General features: G+C 40.9%; 1 protein-coding gene across 4 annotated transcripts; it reads right to left on the reverse strand.

Annotated features, from left to right (window-relative positions):
* Positions 1-234: 234 nt before the first annotated feature.
* kctd17 (potassium channel tetramerization domain containing 17) lies at positions 235-26,542 on the reverse strand. Of its 4 annotated transcripts, none has more exons than XM_008296785.1 (7): positions 26,043-26,542; positions 14,080-14,188; positions 12,989-13,080; positions 11,363-11,458; positions 9,795-9,920; positions 9,145-9,277; positions 235-5,388 (listed from the first exon to the last, which is right to left on the reverse strand). In XM_008296785.1, the coding sequence occupies exons 1-6, from the start codon at positions 26,397-26,399 to the stop codon at positions 9,185-9,187; spliced, it is 873 nt and encodes a 290-aa protein (XP_008295007.1). In that variant the 5' UTR covers positions 26,400-26,542; the 3' UTR covers positions 235-5,388; positions 9,145-9,184. The 4 variants fall into 4 exon arrangements, with proteins under 4 accessions (XP_008295007.1, XP_008295005.1, XP_008295006.1 ...); XM_008296783.1 differs by having other exon boundaries at positions 11,315-11,458; XM_008296784.1 differs by having other exon boundaries at positions 11,363-11,461.
* Between the last annotated feature and the right edge of the window lie 280 nt (positions 26,543-26,822).

The following is a 26,822-nucleotide window of genomic DNA, read 5'->3' on the forward strand; positions in this document are numbered from 1 at the left end:
GCAATGCGACGTCAGATCAGTTCTATTTTTAGCCAAATCGCATCTCAAGATGATTTTTGTTTTTGACTGTATATGAACCTCATGTGAACCAGAGGAGGTTAAATATAGCCAGTCCAGGGAGGAAAGGGCTGCATGGTCTTTGTTTTTGTAACGAGCGCTGGATACCAGCGTACAGTGGAACGTGTTCTTGTAGTGATATGGTTTAAAAGAAAAAACACAACATTTTAAAAGCTCTTAAAACAAAGGACAAAGTTTTATTTTTTGTTGACAATCGTGACATTCATTTACAGTAAATTAAAAAAAGAGAATTCACTCCCTGTCACTTTGTTGAAGATGTTGTATGTTGCTCAAGTCCTGATGAAATACACACAGCGTTTGTTGAAGCCTGTACAGGTTCGTCTGAGGCGTTACAATTCAATGTGTCATGTTGTTTTGTTGTGTGTTTACAGACAGAGTACACCGAGGCTCTATAAACAGCAGATGAGAGAAACTCCAGCATCAGAGAGAAATATTTTCTATCTGTATTTGTCTGACAGATGTTTTTTTTTTTTTTTTGCACAGAATAATGAGAGAGCACTGCTATGTAGACTTTTACACATCAAATACTATGTGAAAACACTCTCTACCGTACAGCAGAAACCATTCAACAAGTAGTGTACAAATTAGTTTCTTTTTTAAAAAGTGTGGATCCAGCAAACCAAACAACTTGGACATGCAAATGGAAGTTTACATATTTCAGAGGAGAACTCAAAACCTCTACTCTCAGGGTAACGCCTGTGTAACAGCATTTACAGTTTGGGAACGATGACTAAAAACTAGCATAATCGGTAAAGCTGGTGTTTATACTTATATACTGTTTAAGATCAAACGTAAAAGCTAGTGTTCAAGTAGAAAAAAGCAAAATCCACCTTCCCCAACTAAAAAAAAAAAAAAAAAGAGAAAAACTGAACAAATTCTTACAGCGCAACAGTCAAAATCAGAGAATAAATTAGACAACAGAACTTACAAAAAATAAAAAAAAAATGTGTTTCATTTTATACAAAACAGCTTAAACCTTCCACAGACAGCTTCACCTCAGACATGCAGCTGCTTGTTGTGCACATTTACTCTCTTTACATCTACTCAAACACCTTCTCAGAGCAAATGCACCGGAAGAAACTCTCGACTGTAAACTATCCGTTCTTCGACTAAAATACTAAAACATTTATTTATCTTTTCTTAAAAATGCATGTAATAACAACACCTATGATCATTTTTGACACGTTGGGTCTTTCTGACGTGTCAGTTTTGCTGCTTGAACTCAAGGCACTGAATGATCCAAGTAAGAAGAGCCACGGAAAAAAGGAACGAAAAACAGTAAATGCGTCTCTTTCGGTCTTTCTGCTAATATCACTGTTCTGATTATCATATGCATGTTGAGTAACTCTAGTTCAACTACTCTATCATTTACTGCTCATCCTGCCAATGCGGTCCAGGATGTTTCTATTTAACGCTATAACTGGACAAGAAACTAACCTAGACACCCACACATACACACAATATTGTATTTTGCAGCCTATTGTTTTTTTCAGATTTAATTATCAAAACGTAAAAAAAGTCGGCAACCATAATTCTCGATTGTCTCAAATTATTAACCCAGCTGCTTATTGCCTGGATGAAACGGCCTCGAGTGTACGTGTGTTTCCTCACTGGTTGGTCGGTTACACAGGAGCTAAACGGCAGGAGGTCGGATGCGAGCTGCCGACAGGCGACGCTTAACGTCTCGGAGGCAGAAATAGTCTCTCAGGGTTGAGTTGACCTCAGCAGGCAGAGTCAAAGAACTGTTGTTTCTAGGCTTAGTGCAGGTTAAAGACAAAAAAAAAACTTCCAACAATCCTACCAAATGTTGACCAATCTGTAGCTGAAGCAGACCCCAGTGACCTTTCCTCTGCTGCTGGAGCCTTTTGTGCCTCCAAGAAAAGCAAAAATATTTCCATGTCTCTACAAAGTATTTCCTGTTTTCTGATAAGCTACAACTTGATGGAATGATTCCCTCTAAATGCCTGTGTACGTATTTCATTACCTGCTGATAAATCAAAGTGAACTCCCAGTTATTTTTGACAAATGCATTCAACAAGTCCACCTCCAGAGTTCTGCCACACTCTAAACGTGCTGTCAAAACCTTGTGAGAGGTTGTATTTGCTGAATGACATCCAGTAAATTAAGTCTTTTGTTACTCACTTAATGTGCCACATGCTTGTGCAGGGATTCCAACTTTGATCTGTGCTGCAATTCTAACACGTTACCAACAGAGGTTGTTAGAAGTCATGTGCTAACCAACTCGGTGCTTCTTAAATTCTTTTCAGTCACACACCTGCACTGCGGCAAATCTGTCCACTGTGAGCTTACAGCGAGAGCTGCTCTGTATTTTATCAAAAACAGAGATAGAGGACGCTGTGGAAGTCGCTGCTACCAAACTGAAAGACTCTCCTGCTTTCTCCTTTTTGATCTCCCTGCCTCTCCCTCCTCCTCCTTTTTAAGCCTTTCCTGTTTTACACTAAACGCTTCTCTGTCAGCTGAGGCCAAAGCAGGCTCTGGATCCCAGCCATGGAGACAGACCGAGGCGACGCTGCTGCTGCTGAGCGTGCACCAGCACAAGGTGATGCAGGTGTGGATCAGCGAACAACAGGGTTTCAGTGAGGGGGATAATGTAGAGCATTGTGTGTCTTTGTCAGTGTAGTTTGTGTGCTGGCTGCTCCTGCTTTGGACGGTAACTTCTTTTGCTCACCTTTGTAAGGACCAACATACACGTGTGACCCCCCACAAATAAATGCTTTTGCTCATTTGCACAATTTTCATCAATTTAAAGTCAACCAAACCTTAATACAGTGGAATCAAATCACTGGGAGCAAGAATTAAATAAACCTGGAAGCAAGTATACTGAGCTCAAGACACACAGTGCAGCTCAGAACCGAAACTGCCCTGACTCACGTGTGAAGCCATCTCTTGATAAGGCTTGAATGGGCAGTTTAACACAGTTCTATGCATCAGATCTGCTCAAACCATCACTGACCCATGTTCACACTGACAGCAACACGTTTAAATCAGTGAACAGCTAGTGGGATCACTGTGGTTGCTTTTCAAAAGCAAACTTCCTTCGCAAGTGCAAAATCAAAGATTGAACAGCAGGTGTACAGTCTATTAGGGAACAGTTTCATCCATCACTGGGAGGACACAAGGTAACTGATTAATGCCACATTAGGAAATGTAATGACCCAAATGCTGCACGACGCAGATGCAACACAATCCTTCCGCCCATCTGTCGAATCACAGAGACACAGCGACAGCTCCTTGTTGGGTAACCAACACAAGGTCAGTCCGGCAGATCAGAATATTTTCTGCCAAGTTAAAGTTCAGCACCTTGGTTCAGTCAGCTTTAATATGGATCTTTGGTCATGGTTTACTAAGCTCCACTACTGCCCTTGGCAATGTAACGTTTGCACACACCAACACGTGATTATTCCTGCTAATACACTGCATGCACAGATATTAGGCAAGAGAGTTTATCAGTATTTCTAAACACATTTTACAGCCCCAAACCAAATAAACTGGAGAGATTATTGGATTGAATCATTTTAAGGTGATATGTGTTGAGGTTGTGGCCTAAGGTGATTAACACCTCATATTAAAGTGTGCATAATTATTAGGCAGCTTCATTAGCTCGGGTAAAATGGATCCAGAAAACTTTTAACTGACACTCAAAAATCTAAAATTGTAAACTCTTCAAAGAGCTGAACTATTGAGGTGTGACCACCTGACAAGCAAACATTTTGTTGTGAAAATTGGTTAAGAACACGCAGAGAAGAAAATGAGCAAATTAACTGACAAAGTCTTGAGAAAAACTGAAGCTACCTAGAGGCCATTATTCTCTGGTGCCTGGGATGAGGACAAGAAAGCTGAAATGTGACACCACTGAATAACTTTTTAAGTTGAGGACTCATGATTCCAAGAATTAGCCAATAGATTTTTCAAAGGTTTTAGGGGCAGATGAAATGAGTGATGGAGCAGATAGATGGACCTGTGGCTGCATCACTAATGGCTCCGCTCTGAGTCAGGCACCAGGAAGGTGGAGGTGTGGTGCAGGTACAGTATAAACTAGTCTTATTAAGGGGGAGCTAGTGGGACATTTTTGAGTTGAAGATGGACTGAAAATCAACTCCCCAAATTATTTTCAGTTTCTAGAGGATACTAATTATCCAGCAGTGATCCAGGAAGAGGTCAGCAGCATTTAAGATGACGTCTGTGAAGAGTCTCAGTCATCCAGGTCATGGTTATTCTCGTAGTTTAATCGTAGCAACTGGACTTGCTTGAGTTCTTTGAAGATGTTTCACCTCTCATCCAAGAGGCTTCATCGGCTCTGACTGACGAGTTGGGAGTTCCAGATACTTCTGGATATTCTTTTGGAGCCATGAACACTTTCAGTTTCAACTGGGGGTTTGTTGCTCCTCCCCCTCATTATGCGAGTCGTTAGGACTCCCTCCACTACAATGGGGTTCGTTAGGATCTTTTTTTGCTAACTCAAGCAAGTCCAGTTGCTACGATTAAAAAACGAGAACATTTAAGATGATGTTTATGCAGGACAATGCTTCATCACAAGCCTCCATCTACTGCTATCCTCAAAAATGACTGAATAGTGATCTGGCCTCCTTTGCTCACTTAACTTCAGTCCTACTAAGAACTTGCACTTCTCAAGTGTGAAATCTACAGTGAGGGAAGACAACTGACCTATGTGAAGAGCAACTGAGAGGCTGTGGTTGCTGCTTCATTAAAAGTTGATGGCTAACAGATGAAAATACGGAAAGATTTCATTGAGTGAAGGCTCGTGGCAGTTTTGGAATATTAGTTAATCTATCATTTGTGTTACATATTTGCACTCTAAAAACCTAAAACAAATAAATCAGTTGGGATGAAGTTTTTGTACTTTTCTGTGTAATAATTGTGCACACTATACTACACCATATAATCCCCTGAGAAAGGCAAAACTCAGTTGTCCTTTGAGAAACATTCAAGTTTCAGGTTCAGTAACATTTTGGATTATTCTAAACAACATCTTACTGAAACAGTAAAATGAACCTAGATGAATACAGTCTTCCTAATAATTTGTGCATGCAGTGTAGTGCTAGCTTCACTGACATATGTTCTTGACGATATTGCTGCAACTGACTGATATTTAGGTGTTTTTGGTCATCTGGTAATGCTAACTGGCATTTAGTCAATGACGTGGTAACGATGCTACAAATTCTGATGACGGCTCATTGACGCGACACACAGATGTACAGAATGTCACAAGCCTCGAAAAAAAATCAATTCTTGCCATTTCTACATCCGGGACCCGTGGATCTGGAAAAGCTGGGAAATGAAAGAGAAACAGACATTATGGTTTGCAAGATCTATTGCACTACAATCTACTAATCATTTGACACAAGCTAAGCTATGCTTTGGCTGTGATGGTGGTGATGATGATGGACATGTTGAGAGAATGACAGTAAATGGTTCAACTGACATGCATAATGACTGGGAACATTGACAAGACACACATCTTGACCGTTCATTATGTGTCCATGTAAGTGTGTGCCTATAACAATTACTTTTTGATGTTTAAATGTTTTTATGTGGTGGGTAATACCGTATGTGATTTTACATTGACACTGTACACAGACTGGGAAGGACATCTAACACTACTGCTGCACTCAAAGGTCAGGGATATTCCATGTCACAGCATCGGTAATGAGAGCCCATAGAGATGCAGCGCTCAATCAATACCTGTACGGCCATGTCAGGTCACTGTTGGATCGCACTGAGCATGTGCACAGCTGCTGCAGGTCATTATGATAAGCAGAACAGCAAAGCGACACTTTTATTCATTGGCCAATCAGCGAAATGCACTGCACACCATTGTTTTATCAATGTTTGTTTGATCGACAAGGATGAATTTTCAGCAGTGAGATGAACTGTATTTAACCGACGGACATTTTGAAACTCAGCCTCCCAACATGTTCTACTTCCAGCCAAAAAGTAGGCTGTATCACAGCGGCTTCTTCTAACAGATGCTTCCCCTTCTTCTGTGATGCCAGCTGTAAAAATGGACTACTGAGGGAAAGACACTGGTGGATGTTTGAGGGCAGTTTGGTTCATTTGCAGAGATCATCAGTGGATGATCTTAAGACTAGAGATTTGTCTCACACTGATGAGAATTTTCTGTTTTCTCAGCAACGGAAGTCATCTATAGGGCTCCACATATATTCAGCAATCCCATTCCTATCACGGTTTACGTTTTCTGTGCTCTACATTACAAATATTTTTATTTATTTAGATATCATGTAGCAACTTCTCATGTCGGTGCTAATGTTGAAGATAAATATGTATGTTCTATTGCCTGAAAATTTATTTTCAGAATCTGATATCTGCTACTCTTTATCCTCCTATTACCTTCATATTTACTGACATCTTTTATCCTTGGGTTCAATTTGACCCCAGCAATTTAAACCTCCAGAAAAAATTAATAATTAAAATTGTTTTCCAAGTTTATATGTAAAGAGCCCTTTAAATAAAATTGAAAAAAATATGTCAGTGACTTATTTAAAGATGTTAAACATTGGTTGGGGTCACACTGACCCCAAAGATAAGAAGAGGGTTAAAACCTGGGCATCACTTTCCCGTATTTGTGTGTAAATGATTGATACAGACACAAAAATCTGTAGAACTGAAACAGCATTGAGTGAGAACACTATAATCAGGAACCACAAAACCTCTGCAATGTAATCTATTTGTACATACTACTGGCTTAATGAGCAGTTATTTTTGCAGTTATCCTGCTGTGAATGTGGGTGTACAGATACTGATGAACATAATCTCTGCTCTGGCTGCAGCAGCCATCTGCATTGGTACAGCATTTCACTTTAGGAAGGAAGTACTTTGGTGTTGTATTTCTTCTCCTACTCGTGTGGCAGCAATCGTTGCAGTCAAAAAAGGTCACTGCAAACATGATTGTGTCTGCATGTTTTCATCCATTTGTAGCACTAGTCACAACTTCAGCCTACAAAAGCATTGCAAAGTGTACCACAATAACAGTAAGCTACAGTTCCTGCATTCTAACTCTGCAACATGACTCCACTTTGACCTGAGGGATGTACTTCAAAGCAAGTTTGACACAGCCAGGCTTTCTTTGAGGAAGCTGCCACGGCAAAAACTGAAACACTAATCAGAGATAATGAGTGTCACGGCAATGGGTGTCAACTTTCGTTGTTAACCAGGCTTTCTTCTTTGGGCTTTAATTTACATAAAAGGGAGCCTTTGACACATCTTGTAACTCTTCTTCCACACAAACTGCACCAATGGTGTGCTGCCTACTTTAGCCAGAGAAACAGGTTGTTGTAATGGAGAGCTATGAACAATATCAACATTTATTATGTTAAAAAGTGCACAAGAGGAATTCTGGTAAAACACTGTTAATGGAGAAACTGAATATATGTATTTTGCCACTCAGTGATTCGAGCTGTCGTGTGTCAAGCTTCAGTCATTTAAGCATAATACTCAGGAAGTGCATTTGGGTCTGACAGTGTCTCGTAATGAAGGATACATGGAAATCCTTATCGTTTTTGGCCAAATCAGAGTCAAATCTAAGTCACTGATCTAATATTCTCTGTGATAAATATCAACAGACTACTCAATTTCCTAATCTTTGTTCTATCAGCTGCAGCACCAGAAGCATTTACTTGGCAGCAAATCAGGAGCAAACATGAAAACATATTTGTGTTTTCTGCATCACCATGTGAATGCAAGTAGGTTCCCTTAAAAATGCGACACACACAGTTTGCCTGATGAAACTGCACAGCTTTGTTTAGTGGGATTACTAACGCACAGCTTAACAGGTTTGAAAATTCTGTATCGCTTAGCGAGAATCACCAGGAAAGGTAAAAATTAGTCGCTTCTTACAGACTATTTAAATTCGAAGTTCTAAACATAGCGTGCTCCAGAGCAGGTTGGTTGTGCAGCTGTGTTACCACGTTTATCTAGCTGGTTAAAAAAAGAGCCATGTGACATTGAAAACTCTGTCCTTAGGCTCAGCATACCTCATTAGCCCATTAATCTTGTTTCGTAGTACGCTACTCTGGACTCACTCATGTTTACAGTACTGTCTTCCTGCAACAACTCACCTCCTGCAAGATTTCAGAGCGACACTTCTCTTACATGTTAGACACACGTCTGTCTTTTTAGGAATCTGAACCATATTGTTGTCGCACACTTTTACTTTGACAAAGACAAATGTTATGTGTGATTGCATTGCAGTTGTTTTGCGGATGTAATGTAAACTTGTGTTAAAGCTTACTGGCTCAATACTGGACCCGTTTCAAACTAGCTGGTCCCTGTGAGTAAAACACACCCAAAACATGGGAAAATAGGACCCAGGTTTAAAAATACCACAATTATCCTTTAATTGAATCTGATAAATTTAATCAACATAGCAAACCAAAGCTTCCTTTTATAGCAGGCAAGTTTGCACACGTGCTTTGTCGAGATAATTTATTTAACATTTCCCATCAGTCTCTAAGCCGCATGTTTACCCTCTACGGTCGCTCCAATTGTGAACGACTAAAAAAAGCCCTCAGCAACTTTGTAACACGAATCTTGGCTTTTGTGCTGGAAAAAAAGCAAAATACTACAAATTCAAATTCCATTTTGCTTTTTAGCTACGTAAACTATCATGCGGCGTTACAGCACACATTGAAATAGATAAAGAAAAAAGAAGTACTGACTTGTTTCAGTGATAAATCTTTAGTTTTTATAGTGCAAAAAATCTGAGGCACCAGAACAATAAAAACAAAACCCAACTAGATTGATGAAACTTACAGCTTCATCTGAGCTGCTGAAAATGTCCCTGTAATGTCTTAGCGTTCTCACTGCTGTTTACATTCGTCCCATTTTTTATACGCAGATTTCCGTTCACAGAAACAGACAGACGGCTTGGAGATCACACTCAATGCTGTGCCATGAAACACCCTTATATATATATATATATAATATTTCTGTAGACATCACACACATACACACACACTAAAATCTACTAGGTCTACCAACTAGCACATCTTTTACACAGTTCCTCACCCATTCCAGCCTCTCTTTGGAACAAAGAAACATGACTCCCTCATTCTCTAAGCCACTCATTTGGTGTGGTATCTCTCCCTCCCTCCTCCTCCTCCTCATCCTTCGCTGCTTCCTCCTCTTGCATCTCTGCCGGCTTCATTCGGCAAGAAGGAAGGAGGGGGAAAATACAAAAGAAAAAGAAAAAAAAAACAAGACAGAAAACGACAAAAATGAACACGCTGATGAGTGTCAGTGAGTGGACAGTGAGAAGTTGAGAGGTAAATACAGAGACAGATATATATATATCAATATATCCAAGTGAGAGACACAGAAAACAAACTGATACAGTGAGATAGACAGGCGGGTGATCGATAATAGCAGGAAAGAGAGGCAGAGCCGTGTGAATGATGGAGTGAATGTATTTGTGAATGACATTTCGAGGCGAGTGACATTTGGAGCTTTCAGTGGAGAGCACAGGATCAAAGCACACTCGCATCCACTTCAACGTGAGGGGACACCTCTCTGCTCTTTCACACATAACACGAACAAAACAGAAACACACACATACGACACAAGGAAAGAGCCACATACGAACGCACAGCTTAGCAGCATTATCCTACTGCAGGTCTTTAAACATGTATTTGTGTTTGTGTGAAAGAAAAGAGATTCACCTTTGTCTTGTGACTCTGTTCTGTACCCAGCCCGGATCCGGGCGTGTGAAGCTCCTTGGATACCACACAGAGAAATTCAGCCTGGTCCTCTGTTCCATAGCTGTACGACGAGCCGATGTTCACCATCTACAAATGGAGCGAGACACAGATCCAGAAAGATATGCGGAGAAGAGAGGGACAGAGACAAAGAGACAGTGAGTGTCAGGAAGCAGAGAAAACAGAAAGTAGCTGAAAGAGCTGAAATCTCATACTGAAGCAAGGAAAGATTCTTGTGCTCATGCATGGTGGGGGTGGGGGGAGGCAAAGAGCGGACAGCTTTCTATTATGCACGCAGTAGTGGACTCAACAAAAAGCCTTGTTTACTCGTGGGAATAATAAAGCAACTGCAGGTCAGCTTCTGCTGGACAATGTGCGCAAATTGTAGCTGTGCAGCATGCAATTGAGTTAGGTGCCAAAGCAGAGACGTAGAGGAGGGAGGGAGGGTCAGAACGTGACTTTAAGGCTACAGAGTGGATATGCTGACCAGTTTAACTCCATTATGCTCTTAGTTGAAAGGCCATTAAATTAATTACAGACTCAAATCAGGAGATCTGGCCTTCTTCTTGAAAGATAATGTTAGCACTGAAAGACTTCAAGCAATTACTGACATTACAATGCCTCAGAAGATCAATACAATCAATACATTAGTATGTACTTCCTGCCTACATAGTTAATGGGTCAGTTCTTTCCAGCAGACTGTCAATAATGTGACAGTAAATACTGGGCTGCAATTATGAACCTTTGGTCATTTGCCACAGTTAGGCACTTTAAATGTTTAGTCTCACAACTGTTTTTATCAGCCTGCAATGGTAAAAAGCTTTTGTGAATTCTCAGAGGCCTTGATTATGTCCTCAGTTTACTGCTTGTTGACAAAATCGGAAAATGTTCAATTTGTCAGCTGTGACAAAGAGAAAAGGCAAAGTGTTCCTTTTAAGAAGCTGAAAGCAGCAATGGCATTTATGTTTCGTTACTCATCAGTAGTTTACTTATTGATCCTGTTGCTCACATTGTGAACACATCACTTGTCTCATTGAATCTTTCTCAATCCTGTCATTTGTAGTGGATTTAATAAACATTTAGTGGATTCTTTGAATTCGCTGAAAGGTTCTTTAGTATAGTTTTGCAAATGACTCATTTTCAAACAGGACCAAAGCTGTATTGATTGTGTGATTATCTCAGGCCAAACCCACAATCGATCCTACCATTGTGTTCTTCGTTTGTACTGTACCGCAGCAGGTTATGGATTCTGTGGCCTGCAGAAGTCCATCCTCTTTAGATATTCTTAAAAACAACCTTTAAGATTACACCGACTGCAGTTATGATAGATTAAAGTGCTACTTAATGTCAATAAATCAAGACAATGGACACAATCAGATATAAGGGTAATTCTGGGAGTGCACATAGCAGGGCTCAGGTCAGGGCCAAGGGGTCAGACCAAGGATCAGGATTAAAGGGTCAGCAGCAGCGTGAGTCCAACCCACAGTCCAGAGCAGTCCGGTGCGGGGCTTTCTGCAGGCGCGCACGCTGACCTGCTCAAACTTCCAGCCGTCCGACATCGTGGAGACCATCTGGGTCAGCTCCTCCTCCTGACACTGCAACACCCGGTAAACATGCTTCGGGGGCACCTGCTGGGGAAAGAGAGAGGAGGGCATTGAGGGCACAGGAGGCAGATGAAAAGGAAGGTGTAATCCTTGTCAGAAAAACACAGAAAATAGTTTGTATTTACAATTAAAACTTTAACGTTACCAACACTGCTAGACTGAAATGTTCTTTCTATTGTACGAGCCAAACAATCCATGTTTCTTCTATATGAGTGCAGCTGTTGATTATTTTTTAACGGGAGGACAGGAGAGTGCTCCATCTTGTATATATTTTGCACTACAGACGCTTCAATTCTCACTCTTGTAAGTAGAGGATATAATCACAAATGTTTGTGTTACCTGATAATGTCAGCGCATACAATTATAACAGGCATTGTAGATGTTAACATGAAGCATGCAATGCTGATCACAGTTTCAAGATTATTATTTGCTGAAGGTAAAACAGTCCTGCAACTTGACTAGAGTATCACACAGTAGCCTAACATGACAGCAAGTACAGTCATTTGATAGGAGTACATAAGGACACGTATATCTGTAAAATGTGAGAAATACAGAGACAGGTGAAGTGACAATAACAATTATTTGAACACAACCCCTGAGTCTTCTGTAACTGCAATAAAAGCTTCCCAACAACTGGTAATTTGTTGAAACCAAAGCTAGACAGACATCAGAAAATGAAACCAAAATGCCTGCATTTGTTAAACGCACTCAACCGGAATTTGCAACCAACCCTCTCCCTCAAAACGGTCAACTATGTGGAAACCAATGCAGTTGATTGCAAAAAAAAAAAATGTAAACGACTAACAAAAAAGACAAAAAAAACCCCACAAAAAACCACAAAAACTCAATTATTACATGAACGATACAAGCACCTACAACAAAAAAAGAAACACACTCATATGTTGCAGTCATTCTATGTGGAATAAAACAACAGCTCAGCCACTGAATGACTACATCTCATTTGTTCAGTGAACATTTCAAAAGCTGAGATGGTGGACTGCAGTTAAAGAGAAAAAGAAATAATGTGGTCACGGGTTAGCTGGAAAAACCTGCACTTCTATTTTCATATTTTTGCAAACACTAGCAGTGAGTCCAGTGGAGTACAGTAGAACACAGGGACAGTGGGTGTATGTTAGAGAGGGCAGAGGGATTATGTAAGAGTGAGTGCAACCATCCTGAGAAAAGAAAAGACAGGAGAGAGAGGCCTGATCTACAGCACTGATCTCCTCAGAGAAGCACAGAGACAGCTGAGGTCACTAACAAAAATTACCAAAAGGCATTTTATTACACAATAATGGAGCATGTGCATGTTTGTACAGTATGTTTTGGGTCTAGACAGTATTACTAGATAAAGCACGGTACACAATAGCACAGCTAGATGCAACACAATATGGTTTAAGAAGACGAATACGATTGCTGTGCTGTATATCTTTAATTTGATGCAGACACAATACGTGGTAGTCTCAAAAAAATGAAGTGCAATGACTGAGAAGATCCGTGTTTGACTGTTGCAGCCCTTATTACAAAAAACACTTTGAAAGGTTGTGCGCATACCTGTGTGGCTTTGGAGTCCCTCTCTACGATCCTCTCCTTAATGAGCTTGATCAGTGGTGTGATATTGTAAAACTCAGCCTCCTCCAGGACACCTTGGACCAAAAGAAACACAACTCAGCGACAGTGTGACACATCAGTGCAGCGGCTGTCAACTGTTTTTTTGGACACACTGTACCCTCCATGCCAGATGAACTCAAGTGCCCCTCCATCACAGTACAAAACAAATTCATATAAACTGGACATTATTTAAACATGCCATCATGACATAAAAGTGAATATACCGAAATGGTGGATGTTTCATTTCAACTATTTAACTGTGCTTCCACTCCTGTTTCAATTACCTACTTAGTGCTTTAGGCTGTTTTATCTTAATTCTTTATCTCTTAGCTACTTATCTCATTGTCCATTGCTTTAACATAACTACTTCGTAGCTGTTTCAGGCACTCTTAGTCCCGACTTGTGATGTTATACAGCAGCTGGCTCAATATGTGGACCAGGGCTGAACGGTTTGGGGAAAATATCTAGTTGAGTTTTTTCTGACAGACATTACTCTGGTGACACCATTTTTTAGAGTCCTGTTTCAGATAAGTATTTGCTGCGAAACAGATTGACAACATTTGATGGAGCCACATGAATTACTAATAAAAGCGTGACTGTCACACAAGAAGAACGGCATCAGTTTGTAATACAATTGACATGGCAGTTTAAAGCCTGAGTTAGACGCTCTGCATAACTTATATCTTGATTTGAAGCCTTTGCAATTTGGTAATTGAACTGTTCCAAATCGTGGCTTTGATTTATTTAATTGTTTAGCCCAATAATGGACATATATTTTTCATCAAAAATTATTTTGATTACCAATCCACAAACTAGACTTGGTAAGAAAAGCGCCGTTGTTGAAACATTTACAAAATCTGCAGACACACTATATACTGTAAATTCACATTTACGATGTATTTAACAGGCCACAGGGACTTATGAAATCATGAGAGGCAGTGTGTAGTATTTTCCAGGAATTTCCTTATTTTTACAAGCTCAACGAATACACAAACTCATGCACCCAGAACCCATGAACGTGAAGTGTATTAAACCTTCTTCAGCGAGCTCCTTGTTGTAGACCAGTTTGCCGTGCCGCAAGTAGTTAAGGATGGGGCCGAAGTAGGTGGGGTCTCTGTCAATCACGTAGGCTCCTGTTTCATCCTGTTACAGAGGAGGAATCGGAGACAGAAAGAACAATGTCTATTATACCATCATCACATCATCAATTGCATGTATTTCATCAACACATTTTCTTGTTTTATTATGAACCATAGAAATTTTTTTTTTATTAACTTGAAGCACAATTTTATTCTGCTGTAACTTAGACTGACTTTATTGATGCCAGAGGGAAATTCAGTTGTGACAGCAGCAATATTTAACAAAGGCGTAAACAAAGCAAAAAGACAACACAGAAGATTAGGGTAGGGTATAAAATGAAGGTTAAAGGAAGTCAAATAAAATAAGATAAAAATATAGAAATATAATATAGAAAAAGTAGACAAATTTACAACAATATATAAGAAAGATACAGAAATGTGCAAATGAACAGAATATGCAAATGTTCTTAGATTAAAGCATTAAAAACTTCCTGCTCAACATAACTTTTTGTGGTCATGTGCAACTTAATGCATTCCACGTGTGTACTCGAGTTTTTGCTGTATTTGTATTCATGAAATGTTTTGCAATATTTAAGCAGAAAGATAACAGAACTGGCAGCAGTTGAATTTTCCCAACCTTAATTTAAAAAAAAAGAAAAAAAAAAAAAAAAAAGTTCTCTTCTCTTTATTAAACTTCATTTTCATTTCTTTTCAGAGCTCCTGAACAAAAGCCTGAGCAGGATACTGGCTACCGGCACTCTGAGCAGATGACGGTGACTTTCGTGCTCACACGTGTGTCGACAGCCTGCTTGTCTCCCACCTCCAGGCTACTTCTGCCAAGGATGCCTGGCTGTTATGTCATGAATACTGTCCCTCCAACATATACACACACATCCTCCCCCTGCCCTTCCTCGTGATGACTGCTTGAAGCACAGCCGCCCTTTTAGAGCTAAATTCACAAAAGAACTGCGACCGGAGAAGTTCATATAAAAACATAAATGCCTTTTAGGAGATTCAAGCAGGGGGATATAGAGGGCTAGCTGTTGGAAACTGCATAAAAGAACATCACTGGCATCGGCTGACTACGTGTCCTTAACAAATGGGTTACTTCGGTACAGACAGAAGCAGAGAGTGCAGGCAGAAAAACTGAGATGAAAGAAACAGGCAACGTTGCATTCACAACTTTGACCTTGAAAACCAATTCTGTGACCCATAGGAAGTAAATTCAAGAATTTACAACTTTTCCTGCGTCACATCAACTACATGTTTAAAAAGGGCATATAAATAATAAGTAATTCCTAAAATAACATCATTTCTGGGTGATGAAGTTCTCCCGCTTGAAACTCATGCCTCCTATTTGCAGACTGGGGACATCAGAAAGCGTCCTTGCACGGCTTTAACGCTATATTAGAATTTGGCTGTTGGCATGTACATTACTATTTTGGGCCTCCATACATGCATCGGACAAGACAGATAAAACACAGAGTCAAAGAGCTGGAAGAAGATGTTCAGCTTGATAAAGAGAACCCGCTCTGTTCATGTGACTAACTCTTTTAACTGCTTACTGAGGCGGCAAGATACAACCTTGGCCTCCAGCAGCGTCTTGCACAGATGGATGTTAGCGCTTTCATTAGCACGTCCTGCACATGCACAATACAGCTCGCGTAACGGTCATTTTTATAAACTTCTATTATTTGATTATTACCTCACCTCGAAGACTGAACCCACACAAAAGCATTCCTACACTGTTAAAAGGTAAATACTGCTGATGTGCGTGCCACTCCTGGTCCAGCTGGATGCATGTGTTAAAAGGTCTGTATCTCCCGCACAGTTCTTATTACACTGATGTAAACCTGGATAAATTAAATAAACATGTCTCACTGTCCAAGTATTTACAGTCTGGACTATATGTTTTAACAGCTTGGGATTTAATGTTGCTTTCACACAATTAAATAGGAGCTTACCTCAACTTTCAGGCTGTTACTTGCAAGTTTGCAATTTGTGTATGAGGAACTGCAATATTATCAACTCTTACATTCAATGTAGATGTGCAAATGGGTAATAAGCAATCGAGCTGGTTTACAGGTAGTTTGCTTTTTCTAAATTCCTTCCTGTATGGATGGAGAGACTATTATTTCAATCTGAGGCTTGACCTGTTGAAGTAGCTTTTTTTTTTTACCCAAAGCTCTGGATAATGTGTTTGGAAGGAGAAGCCTGGAGGAAGGGCCATTTCTGTTTGGAGTAGTTATAAAATTAGGCAGATGGGGGGTTGGTTGAAGTGAAGTCTGGGTCAGTATTGTAACTGTCTCTCTATTTCTTGTCCTCACTGGTAACAGACTCTGAGCTGTTAGTGGGGTACTGAAGAAGTCCTCTTTCTGAAGAACCCTCAACCTCAATCTTTCCTTCCATAATATGCAGCTGGAGGCAGTGACCCAAGCTCTTCATGAGCCATAGGTTAAGTATTAACTACATGGAGTATTATTTAGACGGACTGTACCACAGTGCTTAAGTGGAAATAGGTACAGAACAGAATGGCAACCCAATCATGTTAAACTACATGGATACCACGGACTCTGAAATGTATTTTTTCATGCATTATTCCCCTTCCACCTGAGAGGTTCCTGTACCAACACCAGACAGTTTCTGCTACTAAAATGCAACCCGCCACCATTTTTTAAAGGTTGTCAAGCGTGGCACATTCCCTGAAGAGGATGTTTTGCACTACTATGACTAAAATGGATGTAGCATTGTTGTGCTTCACTTCACTCCTAAATTGATCATTTCGATCAGATATTGTATTTCAGAATTATCCAAGTGTTTCTTATCCATAGAGCTCAACGTTGTTCATTTTGGTCCTACAGTTGTAGAGCTGCAATTTACAGAATTTAGTGCTGTTGTTTCAGATGGAAATTTTACAAAACAGCCAAGGGCTTGAGGGGTTTATAAAACTGAGTCACACCTACCTATAAAAGACAGTGAAGTTTAACATGGAAGTTATGCTGCCGTTTGCAATGCCAGCACATAATTTGCACATTACTGATGTCTGCTGTGGTGCTACCCAATTTAGAAAAACACAAGTCTGAAAGAACTAGTAGTTAGGAATTTATGAGGAACTCTCACAAACTTAGAAATGGCTTTCGCAGGTTTATTCTATCCTGCAGGGACTGATTGGTTGTAACACACAACTGCTTCCATCCACAATGCAGATTCTCCATCCCAGTAAAGCATCAGTATCTACAGCTGTGTCTATTAACCTAACCCATCATCTCCAGCGTGACAGACGGTAGCAACAGAAGCAATTCCAAAATAAATACAGATTCAGGAGAAGAGGAATGTTCTGCGAGCAGCAAGAACAGATTTTTGAATGACAGATGGTGTGCCATCTTCCCAATTTTCATGGGGAGAATTACTCTGTCCCCGACACTCATTTCACTCAAATCCAGCCAATCTTCCGCTGAGCTGTTTCCAATGTGAGACATGAAATGAATATATTGAATAAGGATGGCTACAAACACAAATGGATGAATTCAGACTGTGCGGCGGTCTGTTGGGTGGCGATGCAGCAAGGTAAGGGATGGATTAGAGGAGAAAAAGACAAACAGGAAAAGCAGACAGCAGCCAGGGAGAGACGTGGAGATCATCGGAGGGCAAAACGTAAAAATGAAAATAGTGTGACACGATAATAAAATCAGAAATGAAGGCGAGGCAGATCTCCAAATACCAAATAAGCACAAAGAAACAGAAGGACGCTGTCAAGAAACAGGAGATGAAGACACACGAGGCTTTCATGTTTGTGTGCGTGAGTGACTAAGAGACACAAAGAGAGGATAGATGCAGGATGGAGGGATGTGATATGAAGACCAACAGGCAGAGTGTATAAACACAGCGTGTGTGTGTCTGTGCTGAAAAATCACTGTGATTAGAGCGAGGAAGGGCTGTGACTGCAGCACAGAGCGTAGACGGCGGCACATGCGCGCGCACACCGTCCTAAATGAGTGGAGCTGCAGTGGAGGACGGACCGACGCCTCATCAACGTGACTTGACTTGACAGTGTGGGCATGACAACACGGGGGAAAAAGCTTTCTGAGAGTCTGAGTTTCTCTCTCTTACATACACACAAACACAATTTGCAGTCATTCATTTGGATAAATCCATTTGCAGCTCAAGTACAATGATTCTATTATAATTTTTAAATATGGTAGATCAACAATTACGCATCTGTAAAATTCTCTGTTAAATGCAGTCTGTAACCTTCTTCTTGTCATTCTCTTCTCTTGTATTTTCTACAGATTGAACAATAAAGCTAAATAATAATATCTGATATGCTAAGAAAGCTCAGAAGCAAAACGGCGGCTTGTTTGGGAACGTTTCTGATACATCAGCGGAAGTTAAGGATGCAAATTTCATAGTAGGATGTAAATCTTCTACATCTGCTTGTGTCAACAGTGTTCAACAACGTGATGCTCCTACAAAATGAAATATCCAAAACCAGTAAGCCACACTGTTTGACTACAACATTCATCACCATGGAGCCAGGAAAGATGTTCCCACTTGTGGGTACTTCAGAGTTTTAGAGGTCTTTCACCATTTTTTGAATTTAATTTGTAGCTGTGGCGTTCTAACAAGATAATATTTTCAGTTGCTGAGAGGGCAGAGACACTAGTTGGTGAGTTAATGGTTTACAGAGCATTTGTTCAGGGAAATAGGCTCCACCACATCTCCCTTCAGACGTGTATGCATCCCATGGGCTCTCACCCAATAGCCAGACAAAAGCCCTGTTCACTTCTCAAAATATGCACACACATACCTGCCTGCCTACACACTGCTGCTGCTGCTTGCTGGAGCATGTGTCAACAATGGAGCTGACGGATACTGAAAATTGCAAAATGCTATTTTCATTTCAAAACATTTACTGCTCAAGAGGCAGATTTCAGAAGAACGAGTGCAGATGTTCCATTTTTCTGGCTGATTCAACATGACACCTGCCAGTCACTCTCAATCAATCAACAGTCAGTCAGTCTAGGCTTGTCTTATGGTAAGTGTCTACAGGATTCATCATTTCCACGCCTCCCGTTTATTGTCTGTGTGAGCAGCTGCGTACCGTTTTCTGGTAGCAGCAACGTGCGTTTTAAGAGACAGGTTGTCGCGTTCGCTGCCTTTGTTTTGCATAAAGTTGAGGTCGATGCCAAATTACACAAATCAGAGGCATTCCCCCGAACTTCTAAATGAAGCCATCTTTGGCAACTGCATGGTTATTTCTCTCTCTAAATGTCTTCAGAAACACATTTTGGTTAACTGTTTTCATAATGTAAAAGAAAGTTCTGAAACGAGCTTCCACATTGGTCTGGTTTGAAAACCAGGAGCAGAGAGGCCACAAGTGAAAGTGCTCATCCACTAAGGTGCAGCCAGTATTTGGGTAGTTGTAGGAAAGTGTAGCGACCTTGGAAAAATGGGCTCATTCTAGTTTTTTTATTCATTTTAACAAGGATTTAGACAAATATTTAAACAGCCTGAAGCATTTTCAAGTTTTCAGCTGCAGCCCAGTATTGCCTTTCTACACTACACACACTGTGTAGTACTGTCAGTTCTTGACAGTAGAAATTTCAACACACATTTTCTTCAAATCTGAGGTATTAAACAGAAATGCTCGACTGTAGATTTATGTTATATCACGTTCTATGGTGAGTTAAACCTCACTTTGAACATTACAGCAGTTGCATTGTAGCCGATACATACTGTGACAGATATGTTGAAATATTATATTGCTCAGTGAAAATGTGAATTAACACATTCATATTTGGCCTGTGCATGTAATTCTGATCTAAAGGGGGCCAGGAGCTGTGAGAAAACTCTACAGGAGTGTGATTTCTAATTAGGGGTCTGCCTAATTTACCATGTGTGGGATCACAGATGGTCTGGCTGAACCGATGACTTCTCAGTGCTGGTGACATTTTTGATGTAGGAGGCATCAAAGCAGCGCCACACTGATGAAAACATTTAAAACGACGTGCTTCCACTCTTTGCTGGGTGAACCAAACAGCTTTGTGAGTTCAAAAACTACTTGTGGAGACCTAATTACAAAAATCTTTTTTGTCTTTTCTTGCAAACGTTTCAGAACAGTATCCATATCCTTGTGAGGGAAGAAAGTGGATTTTCCTGCTTAGTTCCAACCAAACGAATGCCCTTCTACACTGATTTAATTATCCAAGTAAGTTTAAGCAAAGCAATTATGGAAATAATTAAGAAATGCAGTGACAAAACTTCAGTCCTGGATAGAGCTGTACACCAAACAAGCTCATACCGTTTGACCCAAATTCACATTTTTGTATGCTGATTGCAACAAAGCGACAAGTTCACACATCTCTAAAATATCATAAAAACCTTGGCTCTAGCATTGATTTTAAGACTACAGGTCCCTGCCAGCACTTCATATTAGACATTTCACAGCACAAATAAGGTGATAACGCGAGTCCAGACATGTGGTGGAATCCACGCTGGCACTGCGAGATGGGACGAGTCCGAGAGACATTTCAAGTTAATAATAAAAAACAAAAAAGTACAGAAAGTGCAAACACACAACCTGAACCACATCGTCTGGTCCATAAAAACGCACCTGCACGACCCTCATATGAATGTATCCACTGATCATCACACATCAGTTGTACTACAAATATGTGGTTAAAGTCTGCAATCAGCCACTCTGTTGCATCCCTGCAGCTAACATCATCCAGGCATCAAAAGCAAATCTTTAGCTACACATTGGAATTGGCTTCCGACAGCGTGAGGTCAGCTTGGGTTATATTAGCAGAGGAGAGGCTGGGGTTTGGTTCTGTGAGGGGGCAGGGCAGCCAAGGTGCCAGTAATCTCATTAAAACAGTCACACACAGACTGTCTGTGTCTAGGTGGGGGTTTAAAAACAGCCAGGAACCCCTGAGCAGAGACACGCCAACACCAGCGATTTAGAGGGGGGCTCCAGCACAGATAAAATCAGCTTCTCTCCTGAGCGAAAGAAGAAAACACACAGGTTGAACTGCAGTGAACTGTGTGAATCAGCTGCAGAACGCTCTGTGTACTAAACAACACGTGCAGAGGCTTCAGCCTGGTGTCTGCTGGTTAATACAGCATGCTGACACAATGAGCCCCTTCAAAGACTCTTCAATGTGCACTTTATACTAAGACTCAAAGATTTAAGGGTAATATTTAATAGCAATATTTCTGACAGATATTTTGAGGGATTTGATTTGCAATATACATTTTTTTTTAAAAGTCAAATCTCAGTTCAGTATTCGCTGCGTAATAGATTTTAGACGTGATGGAGCATTACCACATGAGACACAACTGAAGGCATGACTGTCACACAAGGAGGACAGCATGATTTTGTAAAACCACTGACACAACAGTTTAAACCCTGTGTTGAAGGCAGAATGCAACACATATCCTAAACTGCAGCTGTTTGCAAATTGCAAATCATGCTTTTGTTTTTATACTTTTCCAGATGTAATTTTGGGACAGGATTTCCCAGCATCATCAATGGATTGTTTCTCTAATAGCACCAGGAACAACGCAAGATGTTAATGACCGGGTTCCCTCAGGAGACTGTTTCACAGAGGTGCTGAGCCATCCAGATCCTGGCACATCTGGTCTCATAATCCATTTCGTTAATAATGACAGTCTGTACAAAAGCATAGCTCTTTTCCCTTGAAGGTTAAAGTTTTCTTTTAGAAAAGTGTTATAAATGTCACATCGCTGACGGAAACTCTGTGCAGCTATTGTCTGCAGAGGTGTCATGGTTGCAGTCAGCTGATCGTGCAAACTAAGAAGCAATGCGTGTTTGTTGGCCTCCAATATCAACCTTCACGTGTTAATAAACGCTTGACAGGCTGAGAGGATAAAACTCTACGTGCTGTTAAATATTTCTTTGAAGTTGCATCTGTGTTGACTTTTTAGAAAAAGAGACTGATACTGAATGAATCCGTTGTATCTTTCATGCTCGTGTGCACTCACAGCTGTTAACATCAGTCCAGATGACTGATTTAAAGAACGGTTCAAAATGAGCCTTTAAGACATTGAAAAGTTTTTGTCTGTAATTTCTACTGTATTTATTCTTGCGACTTACAACTGAATTAGCTAGCAGCATGCTGATTATCTAACCAAACTACATTTTTTGAGAGGGGGGGTTACTTGAGTTCAGTCTTTAATCTTCGAGGGACTACACTTTAATTCTTCCCCTGGTTTAACACTCAGAAATTTGTTCTTGTATCGGTGGCGTGGGAGCATTAGCAACTTACATAATGACAAAAGTACACACAGGAACAACAGTAGCTACAACAGCAGATGACACTAGGATCAATTGGCAAAGCCCTTATAATAACCTGAAACATGCCTTGCTCCGGTAGGTCTAGTCTATCTATAGCGCACCATGTTTCGCTGTATAAACACTAAATACTGACTCAGACAGCTACGCAACCATCTTGCTCATAAGTCACAACTCACGGAGGATTCAGAGCCTCGCCTACAGCTCAGTTCCCTGTTTTTAAGATGACAGCAGTGTGATGGAGCCAGAAAAACAAATCTGGCAAGTCTCTGTCTGTGTCTCCTGAGATTCAGCACGTTGTAATAAAAAGATGAAAATTTAAAAAAAAAAACAACAACAACAACCACAAATGTGCATTCAGAGTGAGTCGGCTGCTGAGACTGAGGATGAGGAGAGGACAGGAATATAATGAGAGGGATAGAAAAAAAAAATGACAATGATGGAAGGTGTGGGTTTTTTGTTTGTGTGAGGCAGAGACAAAGTGGGTGTGCGGCTGTGTGTCTTCAGGCGGTGCAGAGGGAGCTCCTGTTAGGTCGCGGCTGAAGGTCACACGGGAATATTCTTTCCACGGTGCCTAGCGGTGCAGCAGGGGAACAGTCATCACTGCTGCACAGCAAAAACCTCTTAACTCCAATTTTGGTGGCTGCCTCTGGGTCTGTAAGCTCAGCTGAAGGAAAACCTGTTCTTCTGCTGAGACTGAAACACTTCTGCAGACCAAGAGCATGCGACACGGAATGAAATCCGCTGCTACATAACATCTAAAGTAGAGGTGGGAATCACAAAGTAAATCATGATTTGATGCCATCACAACACGCTGTCGACGGTGCCACATAGGGATATACCATTAATGGGCCTAGCCGATTATCCAACCAGATAGTCAGCATTTTCCCACTTGTTTGCAATTTTTAAAAACAAATTTAAAACAACAATAAATTAATATTTTAAAAATGCACCGATTGGCTCTTTATCCATAATGTCACGGTGACAGCAAAATCCGACTGGTGACACATCACTGCCAATGAACACTGAAGAAAAAATGTTAAAGGTATCTATAAATATATGTCTCCCTGATAACTAATAATCGTCTGTTTTGGTCCTGAAAAAAACAATATCGGTCGACCCTTAGTGTCACAACCCAGCAATTCAATACATCACAAGATAATCCACAACAATAGATGACGATATATGTGTGAATAAAAAATTTTAAGAACCCTAAAAAAGGCAAAAAGCAGGAATTATGTATTTATTGTGCAGGTGTTATCATCGCTGTTCAATTTTAATAATGTGTCAGTTTATTTAATTAGCTCTCTGCCTTGCTGTCCTCGGCCATCTTTCGTTTTCCCCGTGAGTTTCTTCTTCCTCGCTGGAGGTTAATTAACTTCCGCTGACTTTAATCTCATTCGCTTGATAAGAACCACCACGAGCAGCCATAAAGTAGTGACTCCGGAAAGTCCAAAGTGGCCGTGGGAATCCATTTAGAGCGTCTGTACGTTTTAATTAAAATATCGATATTTGGCGCCGGTGTATCGATGCACTCACAAGAGGAAGTGATATGACATATTGCCGTGTCAATATTTTGTCTCATCCATAATCTAAAGCACATGGTGGTGAAGCGAAACACAAAGTTGATTAAGGTTTGGGTGTGTAACACTGCACAGTGTGAGAAGATATACATTTATCAGACTGTCACATAATCAGTTTGTGCCGTGATTCAGTGCTTCTGGGTTTATTAGACCAGTGACGGCATGTTACGAATCAATGAGCAGGACGGATCTGACAGCATTCACGTGTTTTTATATGAAATGTGACAAAGTATTGTTAGCTGTCTGGTGTTTAATTTACTGGACAAGCCAAAAACAAAACCAAAGACATTGCTGTTGGGCTCTTTTACCCATAAGCACTTCATGAAATGATTTTCAAATAACGTCACAAGGGCTGCAACTAAAGTTAATTAATCTTTGGTTGGTCTTTCCAAAAAATATCAGCAAATCGTAAAAAAAAATAATTTCTCAAGTTAGCAAATGTGACGTTTTAATATGTCTTTTTTTTTTTTTTGCTCAAGAAACAGTCCAATAACTCAGAAATATACCATTTACTGTCAAGGACAAATAAGAAAACCAGATAATACTGACATAGGCACTTCCTCTCACATGATTAATTGAATTATGGTTGCAGGAGTGGATTTAAACAGTGAAATAATGAATAATTCCGGCGTGACCTGCTGGCATATGTGATGAAGACGTTCACCGTGTAATTGTGCCATCACGGGTTTGTGTTCGGTCAGGGGCCTTTATTAAATGTCAGCCCCCACCTTATTTCCTGTCAGCTCTCTGCTGTGCTCTCAACCAAAGATACCGGCCAAACCAATACAGCTCCTGTAGTATAAAATTGCATGCATGTGACATTTTATTAATACATTATCCCCTCCTATGGCTAATTTTTCCTTCCAGTTGCTGAAAGAACAGACATTTTGGAGGGATTTTCGCCGAAGACCGAGAATCTTCTCTCTCTCTCTGTCACACACACATGCATATCAAAGCCCGCAGCATAATAGAAATCTGCATCATTTATGAGTCTTTCCAGCCCTTACAGTGTGTTCAGTCTACATGTGACTGGGAGACGCATAATACATCTCTCTCTCTCTCTCCCTCTCCCCATACGATGCCAGCTGTACAGCTACTGACTGTGCGGCTCCCTGCAGAAGAGGAGGCACGTGTTCATCCATCTGACCCAAGCTACATTCACACCACAAAATGATGCAAAGACACACACACACACACACACACACACACACACACACACACACACACAGAAGAAAAAGCAGAGTGAGACAGCTTCATACTGCACATTTATCTGCTGGTCATTAGACAACTGCATAGAGCTGCAGGCGGGCATTTCCTGGGCAGAGTTGGAGTAATAGGTTTTAAAGAAAATTAGTAAGGCTTCTGTGAGTCCTTAAGATATATCTTTAAAAAAAAAAAAATACAGTACACAGCTCAGAAATGGTTATTTTACCATTCAGTTTCTAGGACCAATTTTCTACCACCAAAAATGGGCTTTGCTTTATGCCAAGACATATTTGAACCAATCCCTTTAGTCAGGATAAAGAAAATACACATTTTTTTTCCTACTCAGGGAGTGCCTGTTTGAGAAAACCTGTCCAAACATCCCACAGATGCCTATCAAGACAGACTGTCAGGTAATAACAGTGTTATCAAGGGCTGAAAAACATGCAAATGTCTTGGTTGTCAACATAAACTCACTACAGGGAGCAAGTATGAGTCACTGCAAAAGACTGTTAAAGGTTATTCTGCAGGTTCGTCGTCTTAATAAACTGAGAGAAAGAGTCCAATTTCACAAGCTAATATAAATCTGAAATGTTAGCTGACTGATACACAAACGAGCTAACTGATGTGATAAAAGTTTAAATGGCTACGTGACTTTTAAAGCGTCAACAAACGGTGGAGTAAGAGGTCGCTGTTAGCTTATTAGGCTAATAAGTGCCACACACCGCCACTAAGCCCCCCGCTGGAACTAAGTTATTCTTCGCCTGCGGTGAGGAACCGTTCACCGGAGGGGGCTAACGCGTCCTGACCGGACTCACCGTGTCTGAGTGCAGGTCCTGCTGCTGGCACAGCCGGTACAGGAACGAAGTTTGCTCCTTGAGGAGGGTCTGCCGCGTCGTGAGGAACACCGTGCCGCCGACGTTCAGCCGGACCCACTTCCCGTTGTTCCCGCCGTTGGGGTTGATGACCGAGCCGTTGCCGATGCTCTGCGGCGCCGTCCCGCTGGTTTCGGTGGCGGTGGCCGTGGCGGAGGTCGCGCTGTCTCCCGCCTCGCTGTCTTTGTTGTTATTGTTGTTGTTGTTATTGTTGTTGCTGTTGTGATGGTGGCAGCCAGGGTGCGTCGGTAGAGAGGCGATGTCCGCCGCTTCCCGCTGGTCGTCCGCGGTCGTTGCCATTTGAAAAAAAAAAGCCGCTGGACACAAAGTGAAGCCGAGCGAGGACGACCGTCCCTGACTGCTGCCTCCGCTGCCTCTGTCCGTTACCGACCCAGCAGGCTCCGCCCCCTGACGGAGCAGCCGGGTCGAGTTACAAGAAGTTAGTCATAGTACATCCGGGGAGTAATTTCAAAATAAACACCATAAAATTAATCTAGATTTTAAAGTGAGTTTTATCAGGGCTAGTTTAACCAAGCTTGTCTTTCAATATTTTTCTTATTTGTGCACCCACATCTTTTATTTTCTTACTTGGCTACTGTGTATAATGTGTTAAAATAAAAGTTGGATAAATCATGAGTTGTGGACCTTCATTCTCTGTACAGTGTGTACAGTTATTTTTTTGCACTGTGTAGGCCAGGGGTGTCGAACTGCGGTCCTCGAGGG

Source organism: Stegastes partitus, unplaced genomic scaffold, assembly GCF_000690725.1.
Source record: "Stegastes partitus isolate 25-593 unplaced genomic scaffold, Stegastes_partitus-1.0.2 Scaffold1151, whole genome shotgun sequence".
Classification (NCBI taxonomy): Eukaryota; Metazoa; Chordata; class Actinopteri; family Pomacentridae; genus Stegastes; species Stegastes partitus.

Coding starts and splice junctions, on each gene's coding strand:
- kctd17 (XM_008296782.1), bottom strand. CDS start 26,399: ATGGCAACGACCGCGGACGACCAGCGGGAAGCGGCGGACATCGCCTCT. Junction 14,189..26,042: donor AGGACCTGCACTCAGACACG/GTGAGTCCGGTC, acceptor CCTCTGTAACAG/GATGAAACAGGAGCCTACGT. Junction 9,278..9,794: donor AACAGAGTCACAAGACAAAG/GTGAATCTCTTT, acceptor TGCCGAATGAAG/CCGGCAGAGATGCAAGAGGA.